This window comes from Canis aureus, chromosome 3 (genome assembly GCF_053574225.1).
Source record: "Canis aureus isolate CA01 chromosome 3, VMU_Caureus_v.1.0, whole genome shotgun sequence".
In the NCBI taxonomy this organism is placed as follows: Eukaryota; Metazoa; Chordata; class Mammalia; order Carnivora; family Canidae; genus Canis; species Canis aureus.
This window is the reverse complement of record NC_135613.1, coordinates 26,446,873-26,458,735: the sequence shown is the minus strand read 5'-3', so window position 1 is coordinate 26,458,735 and position 11,863 is coordinate 26,446,873. Positions and strand designations below refer to the sequence as shown.

Below are 11,863 nucleotides of genomic sequence, written 5' to 3'. Positions count from 1 at the left end.
ACCTAGGAAGGAACTTATATCCAGAATATATAAAGAATTGTAACAACTCTCTTAAAAGAAAAAAAAAACTTTTTTTTTTTAAAAAAGGGGTAGCCCGGGTGGCTTAGCGGTTTAGCCCTGCTTTCAGCCCATGGGACTGAGTCCCATGTCAGGCTCCCTGCATGGAGCCTGCTTCTCTCTCTGCCTGTGTCTCTGCCTCTCTCTCTGTGTGTCTCTCATGAATAAATAAATAAAATATTTTTTTAAAAATTAAAAAAAAGAATTGTAACTCACTAACAAAAAGACACCCCAATTGAAAAATGGGTAAAGAATCTGACCAGACATTTTTCCAAAGGTTATAAACAAGTGGCCAAGAAGCCCATGAAAAGATGCCCAATGTCTAAAGCCATCAAGAAAATGTATATCAATCAATAAATAAAATCTTTAAAATAAAAAAAAGGGACACCTGGGTGGCTCAGAGGTTGAGCCTTTGGTTCAGGGCATGATCCCGGGGTCCCAGAATCGAGTCCTGCATAGGGCTTCCTGCATGGAGCCTGCTTCTCCCTCTGCCTATGTCTCTTTCTCTCTCTCTCTCTCTCTCTCTCTCTGTCTCTCATGAATAAATAAATAAAATCTAAAAAAAAAAAAAGAAAATGTAAATCAAAACCACAATTAGATACCAATTCACACCTATGAGGATGGCTGGAATCAAAAAGTCAGATAATAACAAGTATTGGCCAGAATGTGGAGAAATAGAAATAGGAAAGCTCATACACTGTTGGTGGGAATGTAGATTGGCCCAGCCACTGTGGCAAACAGCCTGGTGGTTCCTCAAAAAGTTAATGGGCGAGTTACCATAAGATTGGCCAATGCCACTCCTGGGTATATACCTAAGAGAAATAAGAACCTTCCACAGAAAAACATGTATGCATATGTTCATAGCAGCATTATTTATAATACCCCCAAAGTGGAAATAACCCATAACACAGATGCTCAGGAACTGATGAATGGATAAACAAAATGCTGCCTATTCATACAATTAAATATGATTTAGTAATAAAAGGAATGAAACAAACAAACAAAAAAGGAATGAAACATTGATACACACTACAACATGGATGACCCTTGAAAACATTATGTAAAAAAAAAGAAAAAGAAAACATTATGTAAGTACACATTATATGTATGTGTATCTAATGTATATAGACACAAAAGATCACATATTCTATGATTCCATGTATATGAAATGTCCAGAATTGGCAAATCACAGAGACAGAAAGTAGACTAGAGGCTGCCTAGGGTTCAGACAGTTGGGGAGACAGAGGGAGTATGTGCTAATACATACAGTTTCTTGTTGGGGTGATAAAAGTGTTCTAAATGGATATTGGTGATGCTGCACCACTCAGTGAACACACTAAAGACCAATAAACTTTACACTTTAAATGGGTGAGTTATATTTTAATAAAGCTATTAGTAGAAAGTCCTCAAGATCCTGGACTATCAGGAGGGCTTGAGACTCTGGAAAGTTATAATTTGTAGCACACAGAATATGACCCCTTGAAGATGTCCAAGCTCTAATGTCTGGAACCTGTGAAAATGTCACTTTACGTGGCAAAACAGGCTTTGCAGATGTGACTAAGGATATGGCCTCTGAAGAAGGGAGAGATCATCCTGGATTATTTGAGTGGGCCCAGTCTAATCATGTGAGTTGTTAAAAGCAGAAGCTTTTAAAAACTGCGCGCCTGGGTGGTTCAGTTGGTTAAGCATCTGACTCTTCAGTTCAGGCATGATCTCAGGGTCACAGATTCAAGCCCCATGTCAGGCTCCACGCCCAGTGGGGAGTCTGCTTCTCTCCCTCTGCCCCTCCCCCTGCTCACACACACTCTTTCCCTTTCTCTCAAAAATAAATAAATAAATCTTAAAAAACAAACAAACAGCAGAAGCCCTTTCTCAGAAGGGTCAGAGATGAACCCAAAAAAAGAGGAGATATTAAAGCACTCAACCTTCTGTGTGGCTTTGAAGACCGATGAAGGGGACCAAAAGCCAGGGAATATGGTAGCTTCTAGAAGCTGGAAATGGCTCTCAGCTGACAGCCAGCTAGGGAATAGGAATCTCAGTCCCAAGCCACAAGGAACTGACTTCTGGCAGCATCCAAATGAGCAAGAAAAAGGCTGCTGTAGAAAGGAACACAGCCCTGCAGCCTTGGGGCTTGAGCCCACTGAGACCCATGCTGGATTCCCGATCCATAGGGCTGTAAGATAATACGTTTGCATTGTTTGAGTCACTAAATGGTGGCAAGTAGTCATGGCAGCAATAGAAAAACAATACAGAGCTGCTTCATGTAGACTTTATGAAGCCAATCTTTGGGAGGGGGGGGAGTGCTGAGCTTTCTCATGTCTGGGGACGAAAAGATCTACTTGTGGCTGAAAATCCACAACACCTGTTCTCCCCCTCCCCACCTGGTGCAAAAAGCAGAGTGAACAAGCAGAGCTGACTTAGTGAGTGGTTCTGAAAATAGAAACTGCAACGTGATTTTATTTCTAACTCCACAGACATCTCTTGTGAGTCATTCATCTTTCTGGGTCTCACTTTCCATGTCTGTGAAGCAGGCTGGCTTAACCCTGACTTCTGCCTACCCCACAGTTTAGGAAGATGAAAAAAAATCAGCTTCACGAAGAGAACTATAGGGTGCTCCTTGACAGGTGGAAAGCCACCGACGCAGTCTGGGTCGCAGGATGCCTCACGGGTTATTGTTCCTTTCTTCTGGCTTCCTTCAGAGGGCTTGGGGCACACCTTGTCCTCTGTGATGTAGTCTGGATTGTCTTGTAGCTGTTGGTAACACAGAAATGAGAAAAGCTTCAGGTAGGCAAATGTGTAGAAGTCAGTAACACGCCCAAATGGGCAAGGTCTTAGATTTGTGGGTTTGGGGGGGCAATACTCTTACACCTGAAAAGAAAATTGTTTTCTTTTTTCTCTTTAAAAAGATTTTATTTATTTATTTGACAGAGAGAGAGAGAGAGAGAGCGCACAAGCAGGGGGGAGCAGCAGAGGGAGAGAGAGAAGCAGGCTCTCCACTGAGCAGGGAGCCGGATGTGGGGCTCCATCCCAGGACCCCGGGATCATGATCTGAGTTGAAGGCAGATGCTTAACCAAGTAAGCCACCCAGGTGCCCCGAGACCAAATTGTTTTCATGATGGAAAGAAAGCAAAGTACTGGTCCATATCAGACTAGAAGGTACAGAGTCAGGATGAGCCTGAGATAAGGACTTTAAAAATAAGGGGGGAGGGTAGAGAAATAAAAACATCTCAGTGATGCATGGGAGTGGAAGGACCAGCAGGGAAAGCAGTTGTGGGATCCTAGGCTCATTTCAAGTCACTCCTCAGACCCCACCCCACTGACACCTAAGTGGACACATGCATTTTCTTAATAAACTGCTTACAATTGAGGTGCCTGGATGGCTGAGTCAGTTAAGCGGCCAACTCTTGATTTTGGCTCTAGTTGTGATCTCAGAATGGTTGGATCAAGCCCCTTGGTAGGAAGTGGGAGTCTGAGCTCAGATGGGAATCTGCTTGAGGATTCTTTCTCCCTCTCCCTCTGCCCCTCTGTCTGCTTGCATGTGCATGTGCACTCTCTCTCTCCCTAAGATAAATCAATACTTCTTTAAAAAAAAAGCTGCTTATGATTGATTTGACTATGTCCTCAAGGTACCCACAGATCACCTTTGTGATGGCTGTATTAGGGACCTAGGAAATATCCCCTGGGCTCATCTTAGTCCTTGGGCACCTGTCTTCTCTCATCTGTACCTCCCTCAGCCCCAGTTTACACAGTTGTGTGAGGCATGGTGCACTCAGGGTTACAAAACATGGGAAGGGCTCTTGGCCAAGAGTCCTGGTATCACCCAGACTGGTTTGGCTCCGATGCCCCAGACCCTCCTGCCCACTTCCAGCCAGTGGATACCTGGCTTCTTGACCCTCTCCCCAGGTCCCACCCTGTATGGCCTTAATTCTTCATGAGGCCTGGCAGCTCATTGCAAGCCCCCAGGTGGCCCCCTGGCTGTGCTGACAGTGGGGCTCCACCCACTTTGGCTTCCCAGTCTTCCTGGAACCCTCTTGCCCAATATCCTGTGTGGTAATCTTGCCTGTTGGCTCCACTCCGTTTTGCTGGTCACTGCCACGTTCCCTCTACTAGTTCTCAATGCACTACCCCTAATGGAACCTTTGTGAAATAAAAGTCTGCTACCAGCTTTTCCTCTCCAGTCAGAATCCATTTCCTGGGTGGTCTGCACACTTTAGCAGAGGAGACCATGTGTTCTCCTGTCCCTGCGCTGGGAGGAAGGTGGATCTGGAGAAGGGACAGAGCTAAGATGCTCCAGGAGTAGGGATGTGGGATTCATATCCAGGAGGTGGTCCTGGGTGGCCTTGCCGTAATGACCTGAGGTCACTCAGGATCTTCACTCAGGAAGCAGCAGCTGCCTCTCTCATGGCTGGGGTGCCACTAGGAGCGCCCACAGCCCTGTAGGGCTGGGAGAAAAGCAGGCACAAGGTCGCGGCAGGGTGAGGGTTAGATGCTGCATGACCTTGGTAAGGACAAGGGTAGAGGACTAGTGTACCATCCCCTGGGTGCTGAAAGCAGCAGCAATGACCATGTCATCCCATGTACACACCCTGCCACTACCCTACAGGGAGGGCTTAGCCCCATTTACTGTGTCTTGCTAATAATGGCACACAGGTGCAAGCTCCCATTTACTGAGTGCTTGTCACAGGCCGCATCACCGCTGAAGCACATCCTCTTACTGCCCCTACTGTACAGGCTTGGGTCTTCAAGGTCACGTGGGTATTAGCAGAGATTTGAAGCTAAAAGCGGAGCCGGGGCCATAGTGAGCTCTCGGACCCCTAAATCACCTAAATCACCACTGCGGGGCGTCGCAAGTGGGATGAACCAAGCTGCTCTTTGTACAGATGGGCAAGGCCTTGTATGGGCAAGGCCTGAGGAGGTCAGGTAACCTGTTCCAGGTCCCACAGCTCATGCCAGATCCTGGGGACGACCCGGCCACCCGCCCTCCAGGCTTCCTCCACGACACAACCACTTCCCCGGCCATTCGTGGGTCTCAGAGGGCAGCGCCTCAGATGCACAGCAGAACCCTGCGCTGGCGACCAGAAGGGCAGCCGCGCCGCTTGCCCGCCCACTTCGCTCTGAAGTCCCGCCCCATCCACGCTAACCAAGAAATCATTCCGGAGGCCCCGCCTCCCCCCACCGGGGCGACTCCGAACTAGGGGGCGTGGCTTCGCCTGCGCCTCCGCCGCGCGCCCCTCGCCGCGGACCCGACTGCGCGCGCGCGCCCCTGAGTCGGCCCCACTGCGCGCGCGCGAGCGGAGGCCGCTGTGGTTTGGGACCCGGGCCCGCGCGCGGGGGGTCGGGGTTGGGGGACCCCCCCGGGCTGCCGGTCCTGCCACGGCTCGCGTGGGGCACGGAAGGGGCGGCCGGGCGGACTCGGCCTCGCGCCCTCCGCGCCCTCCGCGCCCTCCGCGCCCTCCGCGCCCTCCGCGCCGGTCGCCCCCGGTTCCTCTCGGCGAAACCCGAGCGCGCGTCCGACGCGGGGCCGCGTGACACGCACCTGTCGGGGCGGGCGGCGCCTGCGGACGAGGATGCGCGGGGCCGCGGCCTGGCCCGAGCCCGGCCCGCAGTGTCGCGCGCCCCGCGCCGCCGCCGACCTTGCCCGGAGAAGCGGCCGGCTCCGACGGCCCAGATGAAGTAAGCTGCCTCCCCCGCCGGGTCTCCGGCTCCTTCGGCCGCGGTCGGGGCGGGGGGCGGCCCCGCGGCCCGGGAGCTCTCGGGCCTTCTGGGCGGCGCCGCGGCGTGTGCCGCGCTCCCGCGGGGCCTGCAGCCCAGCCCGCCGAGCGCCCGCCCGGCCCCGCGCCCTGCACACAGACCGCTCACTTCCTCCTCCAGTTGCCTTTTTTGTTTTCCCCCTGGGGTCATTATAACTTTTGGCAGGAGCCCTCAGGTTTCAATCAGCGTTTGCAATACACCCAGCAGTGAATAGTTTTCCAGGAGTGAACCTATCTGCATCTCTGAAAACCAGCTCACTTGAATGCAGTCGGAAGTGAGAACTTCTGGAAAGATCATAAGCCGAAATTCTTTGCCCACTCAACCTCCCCTGTCCTCCCAACCGCCCCCCCCCTTCATGAAAGGGAGCAAATTCGGGGAGACTGGTGGAGTGGGCATATTTCAAACTGTTTTCTGCATTCTCTGCAGTGATGGATGGTGGATAGACTTTGAGCTTATGAGGCTAATCTTTTGGTAAGTTTTTAGGAGCACCTGAGATAAAAATGCTCCCTATTTGGCATGAACGGAGCTTATTTTTCAGACAGTACTTTGTGTAACTTTTCTTTGAGGTCCATGACTGCCCAATAAATAACCACTCTAGGCAAACATTCAAGTTATTTTTATCCAAAGATTGGAGTTCACTAAGTTACTCTTACAGTCAGATGGTTTCAGGTCATCTAAAAGGGAAACCAAGAGGCACCTTTGGCCATCCGTGGCCCCGCCACTTCTCACTATTGATGGAATAGGAACAAGGTAAGATGTCATTGCAGGATGCCAGATTCCCCCCACCCCCACCTCACCCCGCCCACCCTTCCTGCCAGACCCTCACCCAGGGGCAGAGCAGGAAGTCTGGTTTTGCTTTTTGCTGCCCTGAGTTGGGAGCCACGTGGCTCTCCGTCTGGGAGAGCTCTTAAAACCATTGCCCCCTAAAGTATTTTTGCAGCCACGAACTGGATTTTTTTTTAGCCCAAATTTGAAATGAGGCGGATGGATCCCCATTTTACAGTTGGGTAGGTAGGTGATAGGCCTGTGGCTGCAGAGCGAAGGGGTTTATGCTGGCCCCTCTTCTTTGGGCCAGATTATAAATCCTTCAAGGACTGGAGTGGGGACTTTTAACCTTTTTAGCCTGATATTTCTTTGATTTTTCATCAGTATGACTGGAGGGTCATGAAGCTGTTGATGAGCTGTTCCTTGGCATTTTTTCTGTTGCGCTTGTTAATTAATTTTGTAGCAATTCCAAGAAGCTAGCAAGAAAAGTAACTTTACCCAAGATACCTTTGGTTTAATAATGATAGAAGCTACATTTCTTGGGTGCTTACTGTATGCCAAGTGTCCTGCCACGTGTTTTATATGGATTGCCTCATCTTGTGCTTCTTATCAACTTGTTTTCCTACTCCATGGTTTCGACACATGAGAGAAGTAGACGGTTTGCTCCAGTCTCTCAGAGGGGCAGGATCGGTGTCCACGCCAATACAGTGTTTTAAATTTCACCACTTGGGGTTGTGATTCCGTGTTTTCCTGGTAGGTGGGAGGTAAGTGCCAAAGCCAGACTGCCCGTATTCACATCTGATCACCTCTGAACTGTCTGCCCTTCAGTGGCTTTCCTTCTGTGCACCTTGGTTTCCTCTGTTCTTGTTTTAAAAATGGGCGTAATAATGGTGCCTTTCTCATAGGCTGTGGCAAGAATTTAAATCCATTGTTGAATGTGAAGCTCTAGTATTTGGCATATAGTTAAATACTCTGTAAATGTTTCTTTTTATTATTAATCGTGTCGTTACGGTTAGGAAGCTGGTGTTAAGGTGTGCTGTGTCACTGTGCTTGAGGTCAGCAGTAGACATTTCTTCCTTTGTGCCATCATTCAGATGCAGATAGCTCCTACACAGGTGACAGTGGTGTTCTGCAGATGGGATTTATTTGTTCATTCAGCACATATTTAGAATGTACCTTCTGTGTGCTGGGCCCGGTTTTAGATACTTACATTCTTGAGGGGAGGGGTGGCAAGGACTAAGCAAAACAAATATACTTTCCAAGGACAATGTATTGGAGACTGATACGTACCGCGGAGAGAAAAGCAGGGAGTGAGATGGAGGTGGGAGGTTTGCAATTTTAGAGTCGGCTGAGAAAGCCTTACAGAGAAGGTGACATTTCAGCAAAGAATTCAAGTTAGTGAGGGAGTGAACCATGTGGACATCTGCAGGGAAAAGTAGGTCAGGCAGAGCGAACAGCAAGTACAAAGGCCCTGAGGCAGGAGGATGGGTGGCTGGAGCTGAGAGGGAGGCACAGTAGCAAAAGAGATCAAGGAGGTAATGAGTGGGGAAGACAGAAATGGGAGGCCCTTTAAGCAGTTCCTACAGTAATCTAGACCACAGGTAATGGTGGCTGGGACTAGAGTGGAGTGGTGGAAGGTGGTGGGTTAGTAGCTGTGTTCTGGATAAATTTTGCTGATAGAAACTATAGGATTAAAAAAAGAAAGAAAGAAAGAAACTATAGGATTTGCTAACAGATTGGATGACCTCCAATGTTTCTGGTCTCAGCATCTGTAAGGATGGAGTTGCCATTTACTGAGGCTGGGGGAATCTGCATTTGGACCAGATTGGGGACTTCTGGGGAGAAATCCATTCGATTTTGAACACAGTAAGTCTTGTAGGCATCCAGCTAATGGTGTCAGAGGAGCAGCTGATTGTATCAGCCTAGAGTTGAGGGGGAGAAAGCCCAGACCAGAGATGAAGGCCTGGTGTGGCATGCTGGTAAATGTATAACGACTCAGCAGGGGTGGGGGTTGGTGATGGAGAGCCCGATTTACAGCATTTGCCAATATCTGTGGTGCAATATTCCTAATTGGCTGTTGCAAGCACCGCAGTAGAGAGTATCTTCACCTTACACATACAATAGGTATAAAAAACGTAAAGAGCACGAGTTAGGAATAAAACGTAGTAAAATAATTAGGAAGGGATAAGCTGCAATAAGTATTTATTATCTTTGTTTTTAATATAATTTATTTAGCTATAAAATTGTGCGATTTTGTTTTTAATAATGGCTGTGTTTAACCCTTGGCTTGAAAAATTCCTGAAAATGCAGCAGTTGAAATCTTGTGTGCCAGTACAAGGTGGCTCCAGCACACCACTGTGATCACAGGGAACCAAGACACCTAAAGAGGTGATGGGTATAAAGATTCTCTGAGATCAGGGCAGGGAAAGGGCCCCAGAGCCTGATTTTGCAAGTCTTGTCCCCAGTCTAGCCAAGGGGAACAAGTAGGGAAGGAGTACAGGTCTCACAGCGGCTGAAGGATTTGACCTGCAAGGGTGTGTTGGGTGCTGATGGGCCCGAACAAGGAGAGTGCAGGAAAAATGCTGGTGTTGGTGATTGTAGAGAGAACTGGGCATGTCCCCTCCCACTTTGGTTAAAAATGATCTTCAGTTTGAACTCTTGTTTTACTCCCACATGTTCTTTCAAAAATTCCAAACTCATGGGCTGTGATTTGAAGAAAACCTCCCTTCTTCCTGCTTGGCAAGCAGAAGATAGAGGTCAGAGGTGTCAGTGTGGCATTGGGAAAGGAACAGGCTGCGGCAGCCACTGAACTTTACTCCTGCCCCTCGTCTGCTGGGAATAGGGGACTGGAGCTGCTGCTTCCTGTGGTTTACCAGAAACCACCCTGTACTGGAGTGCCAGCACATGCTGGGTCCATGCAGAGGTGGCTCAGGCACGGCTGCAGGCCCCTCCCTGCCACCATTCCTGCCAGTCTTGCTTGGGCAGAAACAAAGCCTGGTACCCTGACTCTGATCCAATCCTTCTGGTTGGGCCGGGTCAGCGTTTGAAGCTTTGGGAATGTTAGCTACATTTTAAAAGGTGAGTCCGCCAGGATGTCTGATGGGAACCCCTCCGACTGGGTGGGGGTGCCATGAAAGGTGCCCTGGACTGTGTACATGTGCCTCATCAGGCCTGAGGCTGAGATGCGCCTGTCTGTAGAAGGTCTTCTGCACCTGCCTGGAAGAGGCTCCCATAGCTCTGCTTTTGTGTTTCTGGCAGGTTTCTCGAATAATAATTGTTGTAAATGAAATCGCATCCTTCACACATTTAAGTTAAAGCTTCAGAGAGTTTTGTCTTAACTTTCGAATGACACGTAGCCATCAGCCCCTTGCTTCCTGTTTTAGCCTTCTTTCCCTGGCCCTGCTGCCCGGCTCTAAGGCACTAAGCACTTAACTGCCCTGTAGGAAGGCGGAGCTCTGGCATCTCCCTGATAGGAGAGGGGCTACTTCCTTTCCATGGAAAACAGAGGATCTGGAGGCAGTGAAGTAGCGGTGCTTCAGCTAAGTCTATTCACACTATAGATGAGGAACGGAGGCCTACGCAGGGCCCAAGATATGTGCACGGTGATGTGGTTTCCCCCAGGAGCCAGAGCAGAGCCACCGCACAGTCCAACCCACTGCCTGATCCACTATCCTTGCTGTGCTGGGGCTCTTTGAACTTTTCACCAACAGCTTTCTTATTTACTTATTCATTAAAAATAGAAACCATTCATGGCAGTACCAGCTGTTGGAATGCCGCATCCATGCTTCTGGTCTCACTTCAAGTGTGTAACTTTAGGAGGCGTATTTAGGCTCATTTCTCTTAGGGCAAGCAAGGAGGCAGGAGGAAGTGCTTCAGAAAACCCATCAAGGGGCACGTGGGTGGCTCAGTTGGTTGAGCGTCTGCCTTCGGCTCAGGTCGGCTCAGGTCGTGATCCCTGGGGTCCTGGGATCAAGCCCCACATCAGGCTACCTGCTCAATGGGGATCCTGTGTCTCCCTCTCCCTCTGCTGCTCCCCTTGCTTGCGCTCTCTCGTTCTCTCTGTCAAATAAATCTTTAAAAAAAAAAAAAAAGAAAAGAAAAGAAAACCCTTCAGAAGTAGAGCCTCATAGCACGGGAGCAGTTTAGACCACTGGTGGACGTGTTGGGGCCATCTGGTTTCCCTCACCGCCACTCCCGACCTGGAACCCTGTTCTTGACTCTGGTGGGCTTCTCCGAGCCTGTTTATGTCCCTGTTGGGGCAGCAGGGAGGACAGCCATATCTGTCATTGTCGCCCTGCTCTCTGAGCAGGGCATCAGGGCTAGTCTGGGGAATGTTATGGGAATGCCTGTTTTGGTTCCTCGGTGCTGCCTTCTGCCCCTGAGACAAGGGGCGTTCGGTTTTTCCTGACAGCAGCAGCATTATGCCACCCTTAGGAGCTAGGAGGGGCCTTCCATTTAGCTAACATAGTTCACATCTGCATAGGGTTTGTCACGTGTGTCACCTCAGCTGATCTTTCTGACCCCCCCATTTAGTTTGGTAGAACTAGCCCTGTTTGATAGGAAATATAGGCCCAAATCGAATAGGTGACTTAATTAGATCACACACCAGGGGGAGGTGGTCTTGAGCCCTGGTCCTCTGACCCAAATGCCATGTTCCTCCACTTGACTGAGGAAGCTGATTAGCACAGTGGCTGGGGCCTCTGGCTTGGTGACATGACAGTTCTGCAGTCTTACGGAGTTGGGGTAGGGGTGCTGGCCCTTGGAGCTCCCTCACCTGCCTGGTACCAGGCTCTCTCAGGTTCCTGAGCTCCTCCTCTTGTTCCCGGCACATCCAGAGCCCTTGCTACCCGTATAGGATCAGGAGCTCTGAAATGCAGCTTGCCAGCTGGAGGCTCCTCCTCCTCCAGGCTGTTCTCTGGGCTTCAGATTTCTCACTGCCTCTTTCCCGCACTGACCTTGCAGCTTTTTCTTCCCTCCAGACAGAGATGATGGCCAGTTGAGAAAGAAAATGCATAAAGGGCCAAGGACAGGAATTGGGAAGCAGAAGAAAGTATAGAATGGTCCAGTGGGCCATCTGATTTGGAAGTGAGTGTTCAGGTTAAGGGGGAGGGGAAGGAGAAGCCTGGGAGGCCACTCAGCTGGTCCCTTGATCCCCTAGTTGAAGCTTCAGCAGTGGAAATGTCTGGTATGCAGATACTGCAATTGGACCCTCACCTTGGTTTGGCCACTGACAGAGAGAGATGAAGAGGCAGAGGGAAAAGTTGGGGCAGGGGTTGCTGGCTGTCCTCAG

At 49.7% G+C, this 11,863-nt stretch overlaps 1 protein-coding gene and 1 long non-coding RNA gene across 13 annotated transcripts in view; one reads left to right on the top strand and one right to left on the bottom strand.

The window, feature by feature from the left end:
* Nucleotides 1-1,422: 1,422 nt before the first annotated feature.
* Nucleotides 1,423-5,849, bottom strand: LOC144310405 (uncharacterized). The gene is made up of 2 exons (XR_013376113.1): nucleotides 5,594-5,849; nucleotides 1,423-2,808 (listed from the first exon to the last, which is right to left on the bottom strand). It is a non-coding gene; the product is annotated as an uncharacterized LOC144310405 (long non-coding RNA).
* H6PD (hexose-6-phosphate dehydrogenase/glucose 1-dehydrogenase) overlaps nucleotides 5,523-11,863 on the top strand; it is a 29,308-nt gene continuing 22,967 nt past the window's right edge. Inside the window, exons 1-3 of one of the 12 annotated variants that reach the window (XM_077891310.1) lie at nucleotides 5,523-5,730; nucleotides 6,235-6,279; nucleotides 6,478-6,558. In XM_077891310.1, coding sequence (XP_077747436.1) covers nucleotides 5,726-5,730; nucleotides 6,235-6,279; nucleotides 6,478-6,558 — 131 coding nt within the window. In that variant the 5' untranslated portion in view covers nucleotides 5,523-5,725. Of the gene's footprint in view, nucleotides 5,731-5,904; nucleotides 6,559-6,606; nucleotides 7,338-8,339; nucleotides 8,440-8,469; nucleotides 9,652-11,863 lie in introns of those variants that run through there. The other 11 variants (XM_077891318.1, XM_077891319.1, XM_077891316.1 and 8 more) reach the window with 11 other exon arrangements.